At 55.3% G+C, this 24874-nt stretch overlaps 1 protein-coding gene across 1 annotated transcript in view; it reads left to right on the top strand.

Annotated features, from left to right (window-relative positions):
- COL27A1 (collagen type XXVII alpha 1 chain) overlaps positions 1-24874 on the top strand; it is a 129093-nt gene that overhangs the window by 33369 nt on the left and 70850 nt on the right. The window contains exons 8-14 of the mRNA XM_035016598.1: positions 3959-4004; positions 4617-4670; positions 5114-5158; positions 7896-7949; positions 8800-8844; positions 16931-16984; positions 19212-19256. Of these exons, the coding sequence (XP_034872489.1) occupies positions 3959-4004; positions 4617-4670; positions 5114-5158; positions 7896-7949; positions 8800-8844; positions 16931-16984; positions 19212-19256 (343 nt within the window). The remainder of the gene's footprint in view (positions 1-3958; positions 4005-4616; positions 4671-5113; positions 5159-7895; positions 7950-8799; positions 8845-16930; positions 16985-19211; positions 19257-24874) is intronic.

The raw sequence follows: 24874 nt of genomic DNA, 5'->3' as shown, positions 1-24874 counted from the left end.
GTTTCTCCTTGTGCACTGTAAGCAATGATTAATCTGGCTCCCAAACCAAAATATAGACCGAGTTCTATTATAAACACAGGTCCTGTGGAGACACGCCTGCTGGGCAGCCAGAGGCCCCTTACAGACTCCATGGTCCCTGGAGCTCCCCTGAAGCATCTGCTCTCCCCTAGTACCAGTCGGGCACCGATCACACAGGGGAAAATCACTGCCCGTGGGTCCACCTTGCGGTTAGTACTCACCCCGTAATTGCTGGGGCCCAGGAGAAGATAATGGTTTAGATTCTTCCAGGTCCTGGGGCCCTGTCATTTGAAGCTATTTGGCTGGCCCCGGCTTGGTAAACACTGTTAAGGTACTTCCAGGGAGCATAGGAACCTCCCCCCACCCTCCCCCCCACGCCTTGGCCTTGCTCAGCCTCTGCTGCTCTCAGCCAGGAGAAGTGGGTCGTTCACAGCAACGTGCAAGGCCCTTCAGGGTCCACTGACTGCGACAGACCTAGGAATTGTGGCCTGTTGGACAAAGCGCAGCCCGGGGGGGGTCTAGAGTCCTGGAGAACAGTCTGGGCTTGGCCATAACTTGCTAAGTAACCTTGGGCAAGTCCCTTCCCCCTGGTAAGTTTGTCCAGTGAGAAAAGTGGTCAGATTGATGGCTCAGGTCCCCTCCAACTCAGATACTCCAGGATTCCGTGATGGCCCTCTGCCCCTGTAATGCTGCAGTGATCCATATGCTCTGTCCTGGGGAGGAGGGCCTCTAAGGGGGTCTTTCCCTGTGTGGCCCTGTGGCTCTTCTAGGTGGGCCTTGGGCCTCGATAAGTATGTCTTATCCCACAATTGGGTGGTTAGGATTTAGGGATTGGAGTCACACCCTGGCCTTTCCCCTGGGAAACTGCGTAGCCTCAGGAAAGTCTCTTTACCTCTCTGAGCCTTCGTTTCCTCATCTGGCATGTGTGCATGTAACTCCTACCTGCTAGAGGGGTGATCACAAGGAGTTGATGAGCTGATGTATTTATTTAAGGGTCTAGTACCAGGCCAGGCAAAGGGCCGGCCATTGTCCCTATCCCTGAAGATCATGCATTTCCTTTTTTCTGTGTCCTGAGTAAAGGGTTTTCTTAAAATCTTCTGGGATCTCCCTGGCAACACTTCTCTGCTGGAACATTGGTTTCCAGCAGATTTCTTCTTGGCTGCAGGCAAAGCCAAAGGAGCTGGTGATGCTCAGGGGCTCCCTGGTCCCCTTTCATGGTTCTCTTGGGATTCTCGCCCCATTATTGCATCGGCTTTTGGCAGCAACCTGAGGCGGGCTGAGAATGGCAGAGTGAGGCTCAGAGAGGGCAATTCCCTGAGCGGAGTCACACAGCCTGAGCTCAAGGCTCGATTCCGCTCTTCGTGGGAAAGGCTTTGCTGTTCTTCCTTGTGCGCAAGTTCCAAGTGAAGAAACGATAAGAAAGATGATTACGTGTGTCCTATCATGACATGTCCCTGCTCAAAATCCTCTTGTGGGTTCCCACCATACTCATGCCTTGTGTGGGCTGGCTTCCGGTTTCTTCTTAACCACCCGCCCCTCTCTGCCTCACCCCTCACTCATTCTGCTCCCATCACGGAGGCCTTGGTCTTCATCAAACCTACCCGAGAGGGTTCTCGCCTCAGGGCTTCTGTACTTAATATTCCCACTGCTGGGAACACCTTTCCCCAGGGGGCCAGCCCTGTGTCCAGCTCACATTATTTGTCCCCTCTGAGCACCTGCCTGGCTGCCCAGCCACAGCCACCACGCCCCGCCCCCCCAACACGGCCTCTCTCTGTCCTCCGACTCTGCTCACTTTTCTTCGTAGCGCCGGTCTCTACTGCACAGTCGTTGTTTTCAAAATTTTAACTTTCAATTACGGCAAAAACCACACAACATAAAATTTACCATCTTAACTGTGCTTAAAGGTATGGGTCACCAGTGCCAAGCACATCCACGTCGTGGTGCAAAAGGCATCTCCAGAACTTCCCCATCTTGCAAAACTGAAACTCTACACCCACGAAACAACAGCTCCCTATTTCCCCCTCCCCCGGACATTATCTTTTATATTTATTTGGTTCTACATCTCCTTAATTAGACTGTCAACTCCATTAAGGCTAAAGGATGTTGTCTTCTCATTCACCCCAGGCCTGGAATGGTGTTGGCACATAGAAGTTCAGTGAGTGTTTGTTGAATGAATGAATGAAATACGAAGGTCACGATGGTGACAGCAGCGGGTCTTTACGGGGCGCCTGAGTTCAATGCTGGGTACTGCACTAGGTGCTTTCCCCACATTATGTCACGTCATCCATGCGCCTGTCCTTATATTTCCATTTACAAAAGAGGAAACCAAGGCTCAGCGAGATGACATCAGTGGCTGCAGATCATCCAGCCATCCGGTAGCAAAGCAGGATAGTTCCAGATCAGCCTGACACAAGAGAGCTTAGCCACTCTGCATGTGAGCCCCCGGCTGTGGCCTAGGCTTCAGTTTGCTCCCTGGGGAAAAGAACACGGCCTCCTCCCATCCCCCCCACCCCCAGGTAGAAGCCGCTCACAAGCATCAGTCTCATGAGCCCCGCGTGTGAGATGTAATCATATCGCTGAGCCATCCTGAGGTATGAGTAGGTGCAGCAGGAATGCTTGTAAACTCCCCAAACCTCTTGGATCCAACCGACGTTGCTGTTTATAATTAAGATTTCTGCTTCCTGGGGGACTGCGGGGGTGCTGAGTGCGTGTGCCTGTGTGTGTTCGTGGACGTGCGTGAACGGTTACTGTGCCTGGGATGTCGCCCAGGCTCTCGGTGTGGTTCTCTGACACTCCGTTTTCTCCTCTGTAAAGTGCAGGTGATAATCCCCTCCCCCCAACACTACACCTCGTTTGGCTGGTGTAAGGGCTAGAGGGGGTCATGCAGGTGTAGTCTAGGTGAACGGCAGTGCATGGAGGGAATCTACAGGCATCATCTTGTTGTTCCCAAACACCAGAGCCGAGGGGGACTGAGAGTTCTCATGCCTTCAGCTGAGGTCCAGAGAAGGGTGGAAACCCACCAGACTTGCACGGTAGGTGAGGGACGGTGTCTGAGCCGAGCCCTGGGCTCTCTGTGCCAGGGGGTCTAACGGAGATCTGTGTGGCTACTTTGTCTGGACTGGAAGGCCCCTGCCTGGTCTTAGTTCACAGCTGCCCTGAGGTGATGGAAGTTTGAAGTCCTGGGTTTCCCTTCGGAGAACCCCTAAGTCTTAGGAAATGGCTTTGGTGGTTGTCTCTAGGGCCATGAGTAAGCACACACGGGTTTGATTCTCTTGACCTAGAGACCTGGAGGTTGGGCCGTGGGGACAGAGGGTCAGGGTTGGTTCTGGCTTGTTGGCAGAGTCCTTCTCAATCAGGCATTTGGGTGGCCTCTTCCTCCCTGGAATGGGAGCTGGGACGGGTGGGAGGAAGGGAGGCCCCTACTGTGGTTAATATATTTGGTCGGTATGTGTGAGATCTTTTCTGATAGGGGGTTTATGAGAAGGGGCAGGTCTTGACACAGATCCCAGCAGCACATGGTGGTTGAACGTATCCCAGACCCAAAGGTCCTAATTGGCCCACCCATCCATTGAGAACTCACTCTACCCCGGCTTCAGATGGGCTCACCCCCGTCTGGATTTGGAAGGAATAGTTGGGATCCAGCGTCACTCTGCCATGGAGGGCTGTCTCCCAGTTCAGTTCACAAACCCTGCGGGAGGGGTGAACACCTCCCCTGATGGCTTCTGTCTGAGTGCCACTGGTGGGAGAGGACAGCATAGCAAGTGGCCAACCTTGTATGCATCCATTCAGCGAGTGGTCGCTGAGCACACACTCCAGCCCTGCCGTGCACAGAGCATGCAGTGCTGAAAAGACGGGCAGGGCGGCTGGGCCTCTGCCATCTGATCCACAGGCCCAGATGCCTTCCTGGCCTGATGCCATTTCTCCCCTCCCCCCCCCCCCCGGGATACAAGGGCTATCCTGGACCGGCGGGGCACCCCGGAGAACAGGTGAGGGCCGCGGCCTCAGCTCTGCCCTGCTTGCACTCCGCCCCCCTGCTCCATCCCTGTCTGCCCCTGGCCTCCTCCCTGGGCCCTGTTCCACGAGTGAGCCCCAGAACCATCCTGTGGGGGGCGGGGGGACAAGCCTCCCCCTCCTCTCCCGCAGCCACCTCTGCCTGAAAGAGCCGGAGTCCACGCCGACCTGGCGTTGGCATGAGCCTCTCGACTCCAGCCAGAGCCATGAATAGCTGGCCTGTTCCGGACGATGTTAGGGGATATTATGCACGCCGCCACGGGGTTTGCAGGAATTTGGGCTGCACTGGCCCAAGTCAAATAGCAGCCCCTGCCAGCGTGGGAGAGCCAGCCAGGGCTCCTTAGAGCTCTCTCAGTCCTGGGCGGCCAGCACAGGGGGTTTGTCCTTCTGAGCTCGTCTGACCGGTTTCACAGAGTGGTGGGCTGGGGGCCCAGCAGCCCGGTGGCTTCCCCTTCCTCCCCATTCAGCTCGCATTCCTGCCCTGCTCTTTGTCCATTGTGAGTAAGCCCCAGTCCCCCACCGCCCCTCAGACCCAGAGCGGGGCAAGGTCTCTCCTTTCCTTAACGTTTCTCTTCATTCCTTTGCAGGGGCAGCCAGGACCTGAGGGCAGCCCAGGGGCCAAAGGTTACCCTGGCAGGCAGGTGCAGTATATGGCTTCTGGAAGCTCGGTGGCCATGGTGGTGTGGAGATGGCCACGGGTGCCCCCCAGGCAGAGGGAGGCAGCAGGCTGGGGGCCGAGGAGCTGTGCCTGCCGGGTGGGCCCCGAAGAAAAGGCTATTCAGGGGGCTGGACCAAGAAACCCTCTCTTTGAAGGCAGTAGGGCACAGGACGCTTAGAAAGGGACCTGGTGCTGTGGGGGTGGGGCTTCAGAGCCTCCTCCCACTCAGTCTCCCCACCTCACCCCCCACTCCCCTGGGACTCTGGGGCAGAGTGGGGTCCTCAGTGTGAAGACTGCAGGTCTAACCCCACTCCCTTTCTACAGAGGGGGCAGCTGAGGCCCCAAGGAGGCAGGACTTGCCCTGGGTTGCTGGCAGCAGGGAGAACGTTTCCCTATGTCCTTGCCCCTCTGTCTCTTATGTTTCAGGGGTTACCTGGACCCGTAGGAGACCCTGGCCCCAAAGGCAGCCGGGTAAGTGGGCCTTGGCAAGTACCACTCAGGTGGGGCCCTGGGTGGTCATTACCTGTCCCCCCAGTGGACCTGATGGGAGGTGAGGGTGCAGGGTCTGTATACAGTGTCTGGCAGGGGGGCTGGCATCTCTGCCCTCCCACCTGAGTGCTCTCTGGAGAGCAAAGGGGCAGCAGGGTGGGCAGGTGATGGGGGATCCTTGAGCCAGGTAAGCCGGCGTGGCCCATGCCAGGCAGACTAGGCAGCGAAGGTTCTGTTGGGTTCTCAGCCATGGCCCAGCTGCTACGGTCAGGTGCTTGCTTGCTGTGTCCCCCAGCACATCCCAAGTGCTAGGGGACCTAAGTTGGGGCTACTTTGTCTGCCGTTAGAATCCTCAGAGGTCTCTCTCCTGCTCCCTTCCCAGCCCTTTTTAGAGAGCAGGGGTGGCTGATGGGTGATGCTGCTCGGGCCCGGAGGCTGATGGAGCATCTGCTCTCCCTCTCCTGGAGCAGACCCTGAGTAGCCAGCAGCCTCAGTTTGCCCTTCTTTACAATGGGAGTGAGGTCCATTCCTACCTCTAGCATGGTTATGGGGATACCAGGAATTTGGAAGCAAGTACTGCTGAAGAAGGGCTCCCAAGTGGGTTGTGGGTGGTGGAGAAGATTCTGGATGCACTGAATGGGGGTCGATGGAGTTTGAAAGTCTAAGAGATAACGTGGTGGAATCCCCTTGTCTGCACACAAGAAACCTGGGGTCATGGTGAGGACTGGATAGCCGCGGTTTGCTCTGCACGCCTAAGGTGGAGCTGGGATGGGGACCCAGGTGTCCTGAGGGCCGGACTTGCTGCCTCTCAAAGAATGCTCACAAGGGCGACATAGCCCTCGGTCAGGCCAGGTCAAGTGTGACGTGTCCTCCACTCCCGAGCCAAAGCTATTTATGGCCACAGTCTGGGCCTTAATCCCTGCAGCTGACATGTGGCCGTTAAAGCGTCTGGGAGGTGGGCAAGGAGGTGGGTGGGCAAGTTCCTTGGGATGTCATGATGTTGATGATGATGGTGGTGATGTCATGCAGGGGCTGGGGAGGCTCCTGTCCTGTATCCAGCTGTTCCCACGAGCTGTGGCCCCAGACGCATGCGGCTGACATCTGGGGGTACTTGCTGTTTGCCATGCTGATGGCATCTTGAGACCACATGTGGGCCAGAGTTGGTCTGGCCCCAGGACCCTCCTCTCTGGGTCACAGGGCCCTGAGCAGCCCGGGGGAGCTGGGACCGCTGGAGCCGCCCTCCCCGCCACCACCAGCCTTGTCGTTGGGAAAGTGCTAGAACGCAGCCTTTGGAATTAGGGCAACAGGCTTTGAGACCTGCTGTGCCCTTAACCAGCTGTGGGATGGCGGGCAAGCTGCTGGACCTCTCTGAGCCCATTTTTTCTCATCTGTAAATCTGGGATATAAGCCCTGGTTGGCAGGATCAATAAATGTCCCTCGTTACAAGGATGACTGTTTACCACAGCGGATGCTGAGGAGGCTCAATGACCTCTTGCCCTGCTAGGGAAGGAGAGATGGTTGTGAGCCTGCGCTGGTTGCTTGTTTGTGGGACGCAGCGTAGCCGAGGGGTTAAGAGGCCTGCCTGGGAGTCCGTTGACCGAATTCCAATACCAGTTTTATCATGTTCCAGCCGTGTGACCCTGGGCAAGTCGCTTCACTTCTGGGCCTAAACGTTCTCACCTTTACAGGGGGCCGACTGATAATACCGTGCTTCCTGGGCTGTAGTGAGGACATGGTAGATGCTTGAGTGCACATGAAGCCCTGAGAACCGGGCCTGGCACATGGCTTGTGCTCAGTAAATGTTCACTTTGGGGAGCATTATTATTAAAGCATTCCATAAACATCTAGAGAGCGCAGACAATGATAGGAGCTCTGGGCTAGGTCCCTGCCCTTGAGAAGTTCCCAGGCTAATGAGGACATGAAACATGAACACAGATAATGGAAGATACATTGGAGAAAGTGGTAAATCCTATTAACAGAGGAGCAAATATGGTGCGTGGGTGGAGGGAAGAGATGGGTTCTGCTTGCCAGAGGCGAGGGCACTGGAGCCGGGCTTCGAAGGGATGACTGCCGTCGCTGGGGTGGGAAGGGCACAACTTGGAGGCAGAAAGTCAGGTGCATCCGAGGGCAGTGGACCCCCAGCTCCGCCCCTTTATCTCCAGAGCCTGGGTGTCCTTGTCTGTGAGGTGGGGGAGCGGACGGCCAGGCCGCAGTGTCGCCCGGTGGGTCGAAGGCAGTGTCGTACGCCTGCCCGAGGGGCAGCCGCTCTTCCTGCAGGCGTTCAAGGCAGCCATGGGTGGATGTGAGCCCCAGCCTAGGAGGAGGCATCGTGGAAGCCACGGGCACCCAGCAGGGTCCCTCGGAGCGGGGGGAACCTGGTGCCCCTCTAGCATCTAACCCAGCTGAGAGCTTCCTTTCTGCAGGTCCGGGAGCCCCAGCGTGGGGCGGGCCTCCCCCTCCCACCCCAAGAGCGCCCGTGCCCTTCCCTGGCGTGAGGGTATGTGCCTTTGGACTACATCGTGGAAGCCAGCACCATGCAGTCCATGGGCATATACACTTGCCTCAAGGCCTGTGTCATCGAGGAGCTGCCGGAGCGGCCACCGCCACCAGCGAGGAAGAGGAGCCCGGGTGTGGGAGGGCAGTGAGGGGGGCTGGGACGGGTCGGGCCAGCCACGCCCCACCACTCGGTCCCTCTGACCCCCTACGTGCTCTTTCCTAGGGCTACATTGGACTCCCAGGGCTCTTCGGCCTGCCAGGGTCTGATGGAGAGAGGGTGAGTAGGCTTTCTTTGTTTACCTCCCGCCCACCTACCCACCCCTTCTGCCTGGAGAAGTCCGGGAGTCCCTCCTGGAGGAGGTGCCCTTGAGTTGAACAGGAGTCTGCCAAGGGGTCAAGGCAGACCCCTTCCAGACATAAGGGATGGCGGGTGCAAAGTCGGGGAGGTATGGTAACTGGGCAAGTTTAACAGTGTATACTGTCAAAGCTCTGAGCGTGAGGCAGGAAATGGTAAGGAGACGAGCTTGGAGGGGGCACCTGGGCGAAGTGACGTGGGCGCTCAGGGCCTGGGTCAGGAAGTGGACTTGATTCTGAGAGCACGGGCAGCTTCTGAAGGGCTTTCAGCAAATGAGAAATGGGCCCACTTTGTATTTCAGATCAAGTGTCTGCAAGTTGTGTGTTTTTGTAAAAGTGTGATTGAACACAAGCCTGCTCATTTGGTTACCTGCTGTCTACGGCCACTTTTACTTGTGGTGCAACAGAAAAGACCACATGGCCCACGGGCCTCTTCCTCCCTGTCACTTCCCAGCCGGAGCCCATATTTGGGACTCATTAACAAGCTGGATAGAGAGGACCTTGAGGGGGGGCAGCAGGAGCACCTGCTGAATACCAGGGATGCTGGGCACTCTCCTAGGCATTTCCCCAGCTCAGGTCCACGCACACCCCAGCCCTGTAGAGTGCAAGCACCTTCCATGTGATGGGCACATAACTGGCACCTACTGTGTGTGACCTGTGCACTAGGCCCTCTGCGACTTCCTCTCGTGGGTGGCTCTGGGGCTGGTTTGGGACAGCACTGGCTGTCCCCTGTGGAATCCTGTCCTGACCTCTTCCCTGTCTTTCCCCTACAGGGCCTGCCTGGTGTTCCTGGCAAGAGGGGCAAGATGGGTAGGCCGGTAAAGATTTTCCGTGTCTATTATGCAGACTCTATGGGTGAATCTAACGTCCCGGGGGCCATACCGCCCCGTGCACCTGCAGCCTGGGCGTTCTCTGCTTCTGTCCGCTCGGCCGTCGCTCTGCTCTGAGTGTGTGGGCCAGCATGCGGGGCTGTCTGGGTCTCATGTCCTGCTGCCAGGACCCTGACCGGTGGCTGCCTGGCTGGAGCTGGGGCCTGCCGTGGCTCTGGGCCCCTCTGGGATGGCTCCTGTGTGTGTGTGTGTGTTGTGCGTGCAACAATTGTTCTGCGGTGTGGTCCTGCATCTGGGGGCTTCTGTTGTCTGGGTCAGTGGTGTCTGTGGGGCTGCTTGGACTGGGGGATCATGGCTAGACCCGGGTCTGGGCTCCTATCTCAGAAAACCCTCAGGCTCCATGTTGTCTTGATGTGGCCAGAGTTACATGTGCACCTGCTAGGCTAGAGGGCGGTGGGGCTTGTGAGCAGGCCTACAGTGGGTGTGACCCCAAGAGGGGCTGGCCGTAGCCCTGGTTCATTGGCTTTGCGCATGACCCTCCGGTGTGGTGGGAATTGCTTTCCTCCTGCTTGGGTATCTCCAGGGCAGGAAGAGAAAGCCAGGGCGCAGAGAGGTTGAGTCACTTGCCCACAGCTTCACAGTCAATAAGGGAGCGGGATTCCAACACCGCCATTCGCCTCCAGGGCCTCTAATCTCAATGGTGGGTCAAGATCTCAGATTCACTGGCTGGCAATAATGTTGTAGAAGCCCATGCCCCAGAATCTTCCCCTGGTGGGTGAGGCATTAATTCCAATGCTCTCATTACTCACAAGGGGAAGCTGAGGCTCCCCCTGGAGTGATATATCCCACATCCTTGCTGCCAGTGGAGGGAGACCCCAGACTATAAGGGAGGCATATTTCTTTCAGGCCTGACCTCCATTGGTGGCTTAAGGCCCCATGTGGCTGCCCACAGGTTAACCCCTAGACTTGGAAGCATCATCAGCTTGGGGTCTGGGCTTCCCTCTGCTGGTGGCTGATGGAGAAGGGACTGTGGGGGAGGTTGGAACTTGAGAGGTGGCTGGAAGGGGGCCAGGAGAACTCAGTGGTGCCTAGAAAGGGGCTCGTCTGTGACTCGGGTTGACATGCGTGATCACGGGATCTTACCCGTAGTGTATGGATCTGGGCCCTGTGGGGCCGAGTGTGGTATGCAAAGAAGAGCAAGATCCAGGTCCTGGTCTCAAGGACCAGAGGGGCACCTCATCCTCCGACTAGACCTTTCTGTGGCCGACAGCGGCTCTGTGCCTGGGGGTCTAATACCTGACACCTGGATCTGGGCAAGGAGTAGCACCTAATGCTTCTCGCTTTAGGGCAAGACCTGGCATCTGTGAGGGCTGGGCTGGTGTCTGGATCTGCTCCTCAAGCCAGGTGACCTTGGGCAAGGTGACCCATCCATCCATCCATCCATCCATCCATCCATCCATGCATCTGGCCATCCATCCAGTGAATATTGAGCGTATATTGTGGGCCAGGCCCTATGCTTAGTGCTGAGCAATGAGCAAGACAAAGTTCCCATTTTCATGGACAGGTGGACAGACAATGATCGAACGAGGGAATGAGCAATGAGTGAATGAATGTCAGATGATGCTGAGTGTTAAGATAGAGTGGGTTAGGGAGACAGTGAGTGCTTGGGGTATAGACTGTTAGGTGAGTTGATCCAGGAATCCTCCTCACTTCTTGTGAAACCTTATTGAGGTGAGAATGGGAGCCCTGTGGCAATCTGGGGAAGAGCTTTTCAGGTTGAGGAGATAGTAGGTGCAAAGGCCCTGGGGCATTATTGGCTCAAAGCCTTTGAATTGCAGTTTTCCCCTGTGAGAAATGGGGATAATAACTTCTAGCTCATGGGGTCATTCCGCTTGTCACCTAGGAAGTGCTCCGTAAATAGTAGCAGTTGTTATTCTTGTTTGTAGCTTCATGGGTGGCTGAGGCTGTCTATGCTGTGTCACTTTGAGCCAATGGCCTCACCTCTCTGGACCTGTTTTCCCAAAGTCTAAGTTGCAGAGGAGGGACAGTTGGCTTCCTTAGATGTTCTCAGCTGGGCCCCGTGCCCTCACCCAGGTCTGCCTCCAGAGCCACCCGTGAGGGATTTGCTCAGACTCTATCCTGGGAGGCTGCCAGAGCGCCGGGCACTGCCACTTTACAGATGAGGAGATGAAGCCTCGGGGGGTGAATGACATGGCCAAGGTCTTGAGGCTTCGGGGGGTCATTGCTGGGTTGGAATGCAGCAGCCGGAGCTTTTGCCTCTTGCCCCAGAGTGTAGCTGTTGAGCGAATGCATTCCAGAGTCTCCTGAGCACGGAGGAGGGATGAGCCAGGCCCCAGCTGCCCTCTTCCCCTTCCCCCTTTTTCCTCCTCCCAGTGGCCTCTTCATCTGCCTACTCCCCGCCATGTACTTGTTTGCTCCTTGGAGCTGAAGGCCAAGCTGCTTGTGGCCAGGAAGGCAGCACCCTCTCGGTCTGAGGTGCTCAGCGCCATTTTGCCATCTGCACGTGAGAGGAGACCGCTCATTCATTCTTCGTTCAACAAAAATTTACTGGACACCTACTAGGTGCTAGGTGCTGGGGATAGCACTTGTAAACCAAAACATACCCCCAAAAGGCCTTTTTGCCTGCATGGCATCTGAACTACGTAGGATTCCCCCACTGATTCTCCGAGGTGAGATTGACTACACCTGTTTTCCAGCCTCGGCAACCGAGACTCAGTCAAAGCCATTTGCTCAGAAACCCTCTGGGGGCCTCACCGGACTCGAAGCCCCAGAACTGATGATTCAGTTCTGCTTCCTTGCTCCTTGCCTTTAACTTCCTAAGATTGTGCCCTGTCCTTCATGATGGGGTGGTCTTTGGCACTTCAGTATCAGGCATGGGTGGGAGGAATCCCCCTTCTTCAACAGGGGGGCCACACAATACCCCTGAGGGCCGTGAAAGTCCCCTTGACCCTGGCCCAGCTGCCATGGCTATCAAATGGGCAAGGTCTGCACTGGATATGATTTAATAGTGTAGGGAGCAGGACTGCATGGCACCGAGTCCCTACGGCCTTTGTCTCTGCCCATGCCGGGCCCCTAAGTCTGCAAATACCCTCGGCCCACACGCTCCCTAAGTGGTCTTTATGGCCATCCCCCTGTTGCCAATGCTCCTGAGCCCTTGATCTGGCTGGTGGGCTGGGGGGAGGCGTGGGGGGCGGCTCTCCTTCTGCAAATGTCCTCTTGTCAAAGCTTTGGGCCAGGCGATTTCTAGGCATGTATCAACAAAAGGAAATGTCAGGAGAATGAGCTGAATGCCCTCATGCCAGATTGCAGCTGGCCTCATTTCTGGCAGGGCTGGTGGTGATTTTGCTGTAGTTCATCTCTCTCCAGCGAGCAGAACTTCGGGCTCGGGCACGCGGCCTCCTTAGCATCAGGTCGGGAAGGAGGGTGTGTGGGAATCTTTTGCTGATCAGAGCCCTAAAGGAGACGCTAGAGGTCAGAGCATATCAGAGCTGCAAGAACTTCGGTGATGAGCTGGCCTGACCTCTCTGTCAGACATATAAGCAGACAGAGCTCAGAGAGCCCAGTAATTTGGCCAAAGTCACACAGCAAGTTGATGGCAGGGTCAGGACTCGACCCCAGGACCTTTGCTTGCTTTCTACCTTACACTTCTCTCTGCGCTCCTATCTTTAGCTCCAAAGGAAAGCTTAGGCTAAAGCTCTCATCTCCTCACGTCTGCTAGAATGGAGAGTGTGTCGTGGTTTTCTGAGGAGGGGTCCAGATATAAGATGTTGCAGACTTGGTTGGAGCTGAAGGGGTTTCTCCTGGGCTGCCCTGGCTTGTTCTGGGCATGGCACAGTGACGCTTGCAGCTGGGACAAGGGTCCCTCCCAGGAGTTAGGAAGACGTTGCAGTGAATCTTCTTGCTGGGCGGGCGCTCTGTGAACTCACTTTCAAGCCTGCTGGAATGCCTGGCGCAGGCCGGCCACTGCTCCCAGCGTGTCTCGTGGCCTCTGGCCGGGCCTGCGAGGCTGGTCTTGTGTAGTGAGTCAGGCCGGCAGACCCTCAAGCTTACAGCTGGAAAGGCCCAACCCTGGCTTCCACTCCGTCAGTGTGTGGCTCAGGGACAACTGGGACTTGCCCAAGGCCACACGCCCATGGGGGGGTGGGAAGAGCTGCTGCTATGGTGCATTTGGTTTCGGAATCCTTTCCAATTCTCAGACTGTGGGGAGCAGGGAGCAAAGTGACAGAGGTCTCGTGTTTCCAGGTGGGGAAACTGAGACCAAGATGGATGAGAGTTTTTCGCAGTGGTGATGCTGGGGGTCGGGGTTGGTCCCCAGTGTCCCATACTTGAGCTAGAGCTGCCCGGGGCTATTGGTGACCCTGGGATCCTGGGGAGAACTTGACCTACCTATCTCCTACTTGTTCCCTGAGGTGACTCTTCTTAGATGGGCTCCTTAGTGGATTCCAAAAGGGCAGGGTGAAAACATGCTCAGCATTGTGACCTCAAGGGGTCTTTCCATGTCAGCCCACTTGGAGTGCGCACGTGTTCTAGAAAGGACTACGGCAGGCTGCAAGTGCAGCAGGAGGGATGCAGGTTAAGCTGGCCCAGGAATATCCTGACTGTGGAGAATCTCAACACTATAAAGAGGGCCCTGAGATCCTTCTGGAGGCTCTTCCGAGAGGTTATTCTGTATTCCCACTGTTGATGCAAACCAGAGCTAGCGTTCCCTGGCTCAGTAGAGCGTGCCGGGGCTGCATTACAACATCCCACCTCTTCAGCCCAGCTCTGCTAGGGGAGTTGGCAAGACAGACCATTTCGTAGGTCAGGGAGCTGAGCCTTCGAGGCATTAGTGGGACTTCTGATCCCGGAGGCTTCGTGCCTCCCCTGCCTCTCCAGCCCACCTTCTGGAGCAGATGGATGGGGTAGACATTGCCTGGAGGCAGGGGAGTGGCTGAGGTGGCCCTCAGCGGCCTCCTCAGACCTTGGCATCCTGCTGTGGATGTGGTGACAAGGACCGCCCTCTCTTCACAGCTATTCCTCTGCATTGCTGTAGCTAAGATAGAATTTGGAGTCCCTTCCTGGAGCCTGATTCTGTCTCCTCCTGGGCCTTGTTCTGCTCAAAGTACAAGGCGTCCAGTTCCCCGGGGGCCCCGACCTGGGGAAGTGGTAACACCACGTGGCTGGGGCCCCGGCAGGGTGCCGAGCTCATTCCTTGGGCCTTGGGCCAGCCTGCTGCAGCCGGGAGCTCAGGCCTGCGAAGGAAGGTCCCGCTGCTGACCCGGCTGGGACTGCACTCCATGCACGAGGAGATATGGCCAGAGGGAAGCAGAGTGGGAGGAAAGTGGGGCCCCACATATAGCTTGGCGACCGCCTCTCTGAGATTCAAAAGGGCCAAGCATCGGGGCCCCGGGTCAAGTGCTGGAAATTAGATATGTCTCCAGCGGCAGAGGGGTGACACAGGCTGGTGGGTGATGGGCCTTTGTGCATGCTCTGGGCCTCAGTCTCCCCATTGGTGCAATGAGGTGTAGCTTGTCAAGAACAGCTAGGGTCTTTCTATCTTAGAGATTATTCCAATTGCAGATTTGTTCCAGCACTTTTAAAGCTCCTATCTTTTATCCCCCAATCATTATGCTCTTAATTACTCATCTTATTGGGCTGCTGGAGTTTGCTCTTACTGTCTTTGTTCTTACCCTGCTGTTATCAGCCACTGGCTAGCTTTGGACCCTTTTTGTCTGCAGAAATGCCTTCCTTTGGGATTTCGACCTTTCTGATGGTCTCTCCCTTGCTTATACCCCAGAGATGTGCCTTCACGTTCCTGTGGCCGGCAAGGGACACCTTAGCTCATCCTGTTTGTATGCCCCATTGTGCAGCAGAGCAAACTGAGGCTTGGAGAGGCCCAAGGTGATGGAGCCAGGACTGGCATGGGATTGCACTGCTTCCAAACCTTCATGGGGGAGGCTGGCCTGGCGGCTGGGTCTGAGGGGAGTCCTTGAGCCAGCCTGAAGTGGCCTCTGAGTGCAGAACGATGGGTGTGAATATAGTGGGCGTTGTAGCCAGGATGTGTGCCTGGGGGATGGTATCAAGGGCTTCGTCTTGCCCTAGGCTGGGTGGCATTCCTGTGTGTAGAGGAAGAGGCTCTAGGCCTCTTCTAGGCCTCATCTAAGGGTTGGGACAAGTGTTCTTAGAGAATACACCCCGCACCCCAGCCTGAGCAGGACAGTGGGTCAAGTGAGGGCCTGCCCGAGGTCATACAGCCAGAGCTAGTCTCCAGACACTGGACTTGGCGAGCAGAGCACAGACTTCCTGAGTTCTGCCCTTCATGGGCCATGTGGAGTTGGCCAGGTGCCTGGCTGGATGGCACTGGCCTTGTCCCCTGATAGATGGTCCTCCTCTCCTGCCAGGCCCCTAACCCCAGCCTCCAAAGGTGAAGGCAGAAACGTAATGCCTTCAGAAGTCTCCCCTCACCACAGCCCACCCAGCTGATGTCTCCAGTCCCAAGAGGGGAGATGGATCTCCGTTACAGCTTGTCAAAGAAGGGTCGGGTTGGGGGGAGGCTGAAATTTGCCAGGGGAACCCAAAGTACGTGGGAGAGGAATCTTAGATAGGATCAGATGTACCCCCACAAAGACTTGACTTGGAGATGGGCCTGCAGACACACACACACACCCTTGCCATTCTCTGAAACCAGCTGAATACACATTCTAGCAGCTTCTATGTGCCATGATCTGCCCGTGTGCAGCTCATACAAACTTGATGGAGTTTAGAGAGGTGGGGACGTAGGCTCAGCTGTTACCACAGACTTGCTTTTCTTTGCCTTAGCCAAGTGACATTGCCTCTCCGAACCTCAGTTTCCCCATCAGTTAAATGGGACTGATAACCTTTCCTTTAAGGGTAGATGTCAAAGGCAAATGAAGTTTTGCCTGCAAAGTGACTGGCTTGATCCGAATCTCATTTTTCTGTCCTCACGTCCTCCTTTGGGTGTCTGAACGAAGCCACACCTCCTCAAGGATGAAGGCCAACCCCTGCCCTTCTGGTCCAAGAGGGTTCCCTGACAGAGGAGGGATCTGAGGAGAATAAGACAGCTGAACAGGGCAAGGACAAAAGCCTGGATGCACACACATTTCAAGGTCTCTTTGCTGAGTCAGGAGAGACGTTTTCAGTGGTTTGGGGTTTGTCCTTAGGGTTAATCTATTCCCTGGATTCCCCCAGCTGTGTTAGAAACCAGACACAAATTGTCCTCTGTGAGGAATCTTTACTGAACGGCTCAGGCATCCATTTGGTCAGAAAAACATGTGCTGTGTTTTTTATTAAATTTCCCTGGAAAAACAATGATTTGAATTCAAGCAGGGGAGAAAAACAGGTTTCCCTAAATTCCAAGCTTGAGGACTTTCTCTTCCCTTTGAAGTGAAATGGAATTGCCCCCTACCCCTACCCTGGTCCCCAGAGGTGTCCCCAGAGCCATGTTTTTCTAGCTGCCTGTCTCCCCAGAGAGTATGGAGTTGGGGTCAGGGATGGGATGAGAGGGCCAAAGCTGCCTGGGCTGGGTGGCCTGGCCCCTCTCTGGGCTGCCGAAATTTACTTCTGGCAGTGGGGCTGATAGTCACCCACCGTGTGACCTTGCATAACATTGACATTTACCCTTCCAGAGTCTTGCTGTCTTTGTCTGTAAAAATGGGGATCGTGATTGCATAGGGCAGCTTTTGAAGAGCATGTCACAGCCGCAGAAGGTCTGAGCTGGAAAATGCTGCAGAAGCCTTCCCTACTTCAACTAGTCAGGAAACTGAGGCCCACTGGGGAAAGGGATGTCCTTAGAACGCTTGGCAAGTCAGCTACTGGTTCAAGCCTAGCCTCTGATTCTTGACCTCAGTTCTTGTCCGTCCTGCCTCCTTGGTCCGGGTCTTGGTGTTTGTTGAGGGCATCGCGTGACTGGGGACCCCACCGCCTGCCCAGATCCCAGAACCAAAGAGTGAGACTGCATGGACATGTCCTTGTATGCCCCCGGGGGTTTGGATGGAAGCCGCCCCACAGGTATAAACACTAATCTGCAGATGTTTCTTCTCTCTTGTGCCTTCAGGGGTTTCCTGGAGACTTTGGGGAAAGAGGTCCTCCTGGACTGGATGGGAACCCTGTAAGTATTTCAAGTCTTGGGGAACAGGAAAGAGATTCCAGAGCAAGACACAACAGGTTTGAGGAATCCAAGCTTTGGGGTCAGACAAGTTGGGTCAAATCCTACCCCTGCCACCTCTGAACCCCAAGCTCCTATCCACGGTGGGTATCCTGTACCCCCCAGGAAAGCACCCCCGCAGCCCACTGAGCCCCTGGTTCTAAAGCCCCAGACCGTGCCGCCTCCCCAAGGACTCAGGAAGGTTCTGGGTCGCTCCCCACCGGGGAAGCCAGGGCTACTGCTGTCTTACAAAAGCATCAACAATGTTTACGAGGCAGCAGTGCCCTGGGGGAGCTGATGGTTTGCAGGCCCTGTGTGGAGAGCAGAGCTGAGTTCTAAAGAAATCTTCAACATAGGCATGTTTATAGAGTTTGTAAATAATCGGAGGCCTGTCATCGAGGAGCCAGGTCAGCCTGCCCTGAGGTGCTGAGCCCGCCTTTCCCTTCCTGTTCCAGGCTCAGGCTCAGGCGGGAGAGGAAGCTTGTTCTCTGCCCCAGGGGAGCAGACTAAGTCCAAAGCTCTTTGGAACACCTGCCATGTTCCCACATCTCTCTTTGGGCCTTCCCACCGAAGCAGCTGTGGCCAGCTGTGCTCTCTGTAGAGGTGACTGCTGGCTCCACGATCAGCCCCTGACGGTGTAGGGATTTCAATTCCACAAATGCTCCCTGAGCCTGACCCCGCTTGGGCTCACCCCAGCAACCATGGGGGCTTAAGCCCTGGTCTCAGAGCCGGGTGCACTGGGGTTTGAGTCCTGCTGCATCACTTGGACACATCGGTTCCCCTCTCGGAATCTCAGTTTCCCTCTCTGTAAATCTGGGGGTCGGAATGCCAGCCCCAGGGGGCTGGTGTAAGAATGAAGTGAGAGGGGGTGGGAAGGCGGTCGGCTCACAACAGGTGTCCCTGGATAGGGCGATTGTAAACAGTAGGTCACAGCGGGCACATTGCCTGCCCTGGAGGAGCTCACGGCTGTCTGTCTGGTCCATCGCACCAGGCAGAGTGAGATGTGTGGGGTCAAGGGCCCCGGGTGCTGTGGAGGAGGGATAGAGGAGCAGGGAGACTCCTGCGGAAGGTGATGTTGGATTGGGTTGAGGAGAGAGGTGAGGGGACATTCCATGTGGAGGAAAGGTCATCAGCGAAGGCATGGAGGTGAGAAATTGGAGCCTCTCCTTCGGTATATCAGTTATCGGGTCAGGCATTATAATATGTGATGTCATCTCCGAAGCCGCCTTGGGGAGGGGCAGCAGTGTCTTTATCCTCAGATCCTGGGGGAGCAGAAAGAGGGCCTGATGAATGGCCCCGGCTTGGCCACGCAGTTGTTGAGTGACCTTGGACAAGTCACTTCCCTTCCCTGGGCCTCGCCTCCCTCATTTTAAAGCCAAGGCGGCGTCTCCCCTCCGCTTCTTCTCGGTGGCTGTAGTGATAGCCTCCTGTCTGGGCCCACCCGAAGCAAGACAAACACCTGGAGGGTGCTGGCAATTCCCACTGATAACCAGCATTTCTAGAAGCCCCCATTTTTATTCATGCCTTGCATCTTGAACTTGATCCAGACCCCTCTACCTGTCTTTTCTGGTGCAAGCAATGGATGGTCCATTTTTAGAGACGAGGAGATGGAAAGTTGCCCATGACATACACAGCCACATCCCCTGACTCCCAGGCGAGAGCCCTCTCCAGCATCTGGGAGGCAGAGACTTGACCGCCTACTTCGTGAAGGCAGGCTTCTCTCAGGGCCCCAGCACCTCCTGGCTGGGAGAGGGAGAGAGGCTGGCCCGGTGGCTCTCAGCTTCGAGCTGAGCCACTGTGTTATTTCCTTGCACTTGACCTAGGGCACATCACATAACTCTCGAGCCCCAGTGTTACCATCTATGAAGTGAAGGTGAAATGAGATCTGGGCCAGACACCGGGCCCATCTTTATTGTCAGGATCAGGATTCCCCCTCTTCTTTCACACTTACAAGTGGAAAATACTGGGTCTGGAAATCCAGTCTCCCTGTTTTACAGATGTGGAAAGCTGAGGGCAGAAGGGGGAAGGGTCTTGTCCAAACTTCAGGCCAGGCTCCGAGAGTCACTAATCAGGCACAAGGAATGGTCAGCTCCAGAGGATCCCACCAGGTGCCCACAGGGGGATAGCGTGGAGGGAGTGGCCCAGGAGGGAGACAGGGCAAGTAACCGCTTTGCTCTCTTCCTATCTGCAGGGAGAATTGGGCCTGCCAGGGCCCCGAGGAGTCCCCGGCCTCATTGTAAGTACACAGATGCCTGGGTGGTGGGGTGTGGGGAGCAAGCGACGAGTCCTGCTGGAAAGGTCCCTCTCTCATCAAACCCCAGGAGGAGCTGGGGGAGCAGGACATATCAGTCTGGCCAGGGCGCAGAGGGAGGAAAGCCCTGCTGTGTGTCCTCAGGTGGATCACCCACCTTCTCTGAGCCTCTTTCTTCATTAGTTAAATGAAGGCAGGTGCTTGGAGCATGAGAGTGTGGATGTGCTTTCACACCTGCTGCCTGCCCATCGTACTGCAGGGAGGTCTAGGTAGGTGATAGCATGCCCATCCACAGGTGAAGTGGCTGGCCGAGTTGCTGAGGTCATGTCAGGCTGTCTTCCTCATCCTTTCCTTCACAGCACTGACTCTGGAGCCAGACCCCCTGAGTTCAAGTCCTAGATCTGCCCCATCATGACTGTGTGACCTGGGTGAAGTTGCTTACCCTCTCTGAGCCTTAGTTCTCATCTGTAAGATGGGGATGATGATAGAGTACTCTGGGGGTGGTTGTGAGGATTAACTGAGGCCTTGGCCCAGGGTCTAGCATTTAGTAAGTGTGCCCTGAGAGGAAAATATCATTATATTAATCATTGCTATCACCTCCTGACATGCCTGGGACTGAAAGAGGCCTGTGCACAGGGAGGTGGGAGGCAGGCTGACCTCTGACTCCATCCAGATTGGGGTAGACCTTGTGGAGTGGTTCCATGAGCCAAAACCAGGGCCTCCTGCTGGGCCCTCAGAGTGGGACCTTGACCTTGGGTCTGGCCACAAGAGCCGTTGAGAGGTTCAGGCCTGGGAAATGACTCTAGGAGCTTTCCCCAGGGTCTCATGCCCCTTTGCTCTGTCCTCTGGTCATTCCTCATGGGGCTTGAGTCTGGGGGGCCATGGAGGGACATAAGTAGGCTATTCCCTAGTTTGACTAATGGGCTGCCGGCTTTGGTTACCCCAGCGACTATGCCACGAAATTCTGTTCAGAGGGGGGGGCCGGAGAAGGCCCCAGGGGAGTTCAGGGTCCCCATTGTTTAGGGGTGGCCAGTCCTGGCAAGAGGGCCCAGAGGTTCCCAGTGGCAACGGGTGAGTGCAGAACCTGGGCAGGGTAGGGGCAGAGAGTCTGCACCCTGGGCTCGCCTCCTGGTTCTGTGCTCTTCAGCTGTGGCCCCAGGGAACCCCTTCATAAGATGGGATCCTTGTGCCCACAAGAGCTTTGTAAAGAGTCTGACCACCACAGATGCCCACAGTCCAGTGCAGTCCTGTGGCTAAGGCGGCAGTCCCTGCAACCAGACCACCTGGGTTCGGATCCTAGCTCTACCACTGGTTGAATTCAGATGCTGAGCAAATTTCTTTCTTTTTTTTTTTTTTTAAAGATTTTATTTATTTATTTGAGACAGAGAGAATGAGAGACAGAGAGCATGAGAGGGAGGAGGGTCAGAGGGAGAAGCAGACTCCCTGCCGAGCAGGGAGCCCGATGCGGGACTCGATCCCGGGACTCTAGGATCATGACCTGAGCCGAAGGCAGTCGCTTAACCAACTGAGCCACCCAGGCGCCCTGAGCAAATTTCTTAACCTCCCTGTGTCTCATTTTCCTCATCTATAAAATGGGGATAATAGTAGTACCTAACTTAGACTTTTGTTGTGAAGATTTAAAGAAACTAGTACATAAAAAGTGCTTCGCACATAGTAAGGACTCAAGAAGTGCTCGTCATAATAATAATAGTTATTGTTAGTTCACCCACACACATGTATGTTATGCATGGTAGCAGCCCTCTGGATTGCTGTGTAGAGAAAGATTTCAAAGTCACATTGGAACTTAGTGGGAGACACGGGCTGGGATCAATGAGTGACATCTCCTTGGCTTGGGGCAGTGAAATGTCCACCTATGAGTCATGCATTTGTTATCCCCGATGTCCATTCAGCAGGACTTTGCTGGGCATCTTCTTTGGCACAAGGCACTGCCTAGATGCTTTGGAAAAGGAATATCTGCAACGAGAGGTAGAGAACCCCAGTTTATGAGGACCCCCAAAGTCTTGTAGTCCTGCCTCCTCTAAGCTCACAGGGATGCCTTCTGGAACATCCTGGTCACACAGTGATTACACTCCAACTTGAACAGCCTGGTGTTGGACACTCTTTCCTGGGGGAGCCCAGGCCATTCTACAGAACTCTTGCTATGTGTGGTGTTGCTGCATCCTGAGCCCCAGTCATTCCCCTGCCCCTGGGAGAGACTGTTTGAGATGAAAAGATGGTAACTTTCTGTCCTTACCAAGGCTCCTTCTTCAGGCTAAATGCTCTCAGTTCCCAAAGCTCTCCTGCAGAGATGTTTACATATTCTGGCTTTCATCGTTGGCATGTGTTTCTCTTTGTCATTGTCCTGGTGTCCACTAGGTTGGGTCCTGAGAGGAACAAGAATATCATTTGGCCGAATGAATGCAGGCTCTGGAGACTCAGACAATGCCCTTGGCCCTCCTGACTCTTTACAAAGCTCTTTCCCACCTATGCTCCCCTTTGCTTTCCTCAATGAGGGTTGCCAGATAAAATACAGCATGCCCAGTAAAATTTGAATTTCAGATGCAATATTCAGAACACATTTATACTAAAATATCATTCGGTGTTTATCTGACATTTGAATGTAGCTGGGCAGACTATATTTTCATTTGCTCAATCTGGCAGCCCTAGTCAAAGGAGCTCTTAAGAGAATCCCATTTGGCAGATGGGAAAACTGAGGCCCCTGGGCAAGATCACCCATAAGGCAGGAGAAGATGGAGGCAGGACCGAAAGGCATGTCCTCCAACTCTTAGTCCAGGACCCGCCTCCCGCTGCCCGCTTCTGAAGGGCCTGAGCTGGGGTGTTCCTGCGTTCCTCAGACTGTGCACCCCCTCAGGATGTCCCTTTCCAAATCGCTGATCTATGCCTCCTCAGGGTTCCCTCTTGCTCTGTGTCTTTCTCTGCCACTTTCAGCCTCACTTCCCGTTTTAAAATTCCCTCTGCTGTCACGGGGATGTTCCCTTCCTCCTATGGTGGTGGTGGGGGGGGTAGTCACAAGCACAGACCAGACCCTGCCAAATCACCAGCACTCCCCGAACGAGTGCCTTCTCTCACCCAAGGACCCCCTCCTGCCCTGATTTTTGGAAACAGCAGCTTCTGTGCCCCAGGTTGGGGGCAGGGCGGGTAGGGAGAATAGTGGCCTCCCCAGAGAGTTGGAGAGGAAAGGAATTTTCTAACCAGGAGTTAAAGGGGAAGAGGGATTATGAGTCACCTCTGGTTTTCCAGAGGATGTGGGTTTTTAGCTGAGCAAATGGGAATTCCACATATGGATGATTATTTTAGTGGAGATTCAGGTTTATTCAATGCCTTCTGTCTAGTCAGCTGAAGCGATTTGCATGCAGACTGAAGCTGAAACTTCCCCTGTCACCGCCCCCCCTACCCCCAGGTCCTTGCAGGCGGGAGGAAGAACATGAGGAGACAGACTAACATTTATGGAACGTCTTTCTATTTTGTGTATGCTTGGTGTGCACTAGGCTGGGGAAGCCTTGAGATAGTTGAAGGGGGGCGGCCTCAGCCCAGTCACCCCGATAGGGAGGCTGGGGCCTGAGGTCACCAGCTAGGACTTGCAACCCGGGTCTGTGTGACCCGGATCCCAATAAGCTGCTGGCGGCCCCCCTGCAGCCTCCGAGGGGGGACTCCCTTGGGACAGCCCCGTTTGAGTAACTGAAACCCTTTGGCTGGCCCTCAAGAAAAGAGTGCCTGATTCCAGAATCTGCCCAACAAAGAAGATTTCTGTCTTTTTTATTTTGAGTGACAGAGAGGGAATTTTGGCTCTTCCATGGGTCTAATGAGACCCAAAGAATATGTGGTCTGGCCAAAGCCCAGCATGTGGGGTATAGTGGACGAGTCCCCCATATTCTGTCAGTAAATGATCATCTGGCTTTGTTTCCTTGCGATGAAGCAAGATCAGGAGCCTCACTAGCTGACACTTAAACCAAGCCCTTGTGTGCCAGGCCTTGTGTGAAGTATTTAATGATCATGGCAAGCCTCTGAGGGTAGGAAGTGGGATTACCCATGGTACACTTAGGGGAACCGAGGCACAGAGAGGCTGAAACACCTGCTCCGGGTCACACAGCAAAAAGCTGGACCTGGGCCTGTGTCCGTAGGTCACGGACTTTACCACTGCATCCCGCACTCAGCTCTGTGTGACTTCTGGAGACAGAAGAATGGAGACAGCAGATATGTGAGTGTGGACTGCCCCAGGGGCTGTTCTGTGTGAGAGATGGTGCTTATTAAAACCACACAGGAGCCAGGACCGGCCATAGCCCCCACGTCCCTGTCCCCAAGCCACTGATCCCTATCAGAGTTTCTGGAAAGAGGCCTCATTGCCTTCAAAGGCAGTTCTAGGAACACCGAGGCGAGATTTCTTCCTGGAGGGCTTGTAAATGAGAGCGTGATTAGGTTTCTTTTTCACCCAGTTGTTAAGCCACTCTGAGCGAGCACCTCCGCCATATTAAATGGTCGCCAGCATGGCAAGGGCTGTGAGACCTGACCGCAGGGGCCTGGCCTGGCCTGTGGGGTCGGGGAAGGGATGTTGGCGCTTTGGCGGAAGGATGAGTGCGTGTGAACAACGTGAGCACAGGGTAGAGCATTCTGGGTCTGGGAACCCGTGGCCAAGGATGCCACAGCTGCAGAGGAACGGCGGGGCAGGAAGGGAAGATGTGTGTGAGGGGTGGTGGGAGGCCCTGCCAGCCAGCCAGACCTGGATTCTGGTCCTGCCCATGTCCCCTGTTGGTTGCTTAGTCTTGGGTGAGTGACTTCACCTCTCTCTAAGCCTCGATTTCTCCTCTGTAAGATGGGCCTCATGGGGTTACGGTGAACAGCTGGCGAGGGCCCGAGCAGCACGTTCCAGCCAGAGCCCAGCGTAAGCTCCCGTTAACGGTGGTTGACGGGACCTTGAAGTCTCGCACGTGGTGTCTGGCACACAGTAGGAGTTCTGGAAATGGTTGCAGACGTGGTTGGTTGTGTTTTGGTGAGAGTCATCAAGACAAAAGGCAAGATGTGTAGAGTGGTGTCTGGGAGCTTAGGCAAAAGTGGGAACAGGGGGCGCCTGGGTGGCTCAGATGGTTAAGCGTCTGCCTTCGGTTCAGGTCATGATCCCAGACTCCTGGGATCGAGTCCCGCATCAGGCTCCCTGCTCAGCGGGGAGCCTGCTTCTCCCTCTGCCTCTCTCTCTCTCTCTCTCATGAATAAATAAATAAAAAATCTTAAAAAAAAAAAAGTGGGAACAGGATCCAAATTCAGGGCATTACTCATTGTTCTTTCTTGTGAGGACATGACATGCTGTGTGTCGCTCGGTCAGGCTGCCCACAAGGGTGTCTAGTGCAGAGCTGACTGGGGCTCTGCGGGCTGTACTGGGGGGAAAGCGGCCTGGAATTTTCTCTGTTCCTCCCCCGAGTGCTTTCAGAGCCCAGCATTGCGGCCCTGCCAACAAGGAAAAGGCCTGCCCTAAGCAAGCCGCCACCTTCTCCCCATGTGCCCTGCAGCCAGAGTCCCTTTTCCACGGATTCCTTTCCCCTTGGCGTTGGATACCCATGCAAGTCCCTGCCCCCCACCACACACAGGCC

Source organism: Mirounga leonina, unplaced genomic scaffold, assembly GCF_011800145.1.
Source record: "Mirounga leonina isolate KUSES-001 unplaced genomic scaffold, KU_Mleo_1.0 Mir_170, whole genome shotgun sequence".
In the NCBI taxonomy this organism is placed as follows: Eukaryota; Metazoa; Chordata; class Mammalia; order Carnivora; family Phocidae; genus Mirounga; species Mirounga leonina.
Note: the sequence above shows the minus strand (reverse complement) of the source record. Positions and strands in the feature narration are given on the sequence as shown.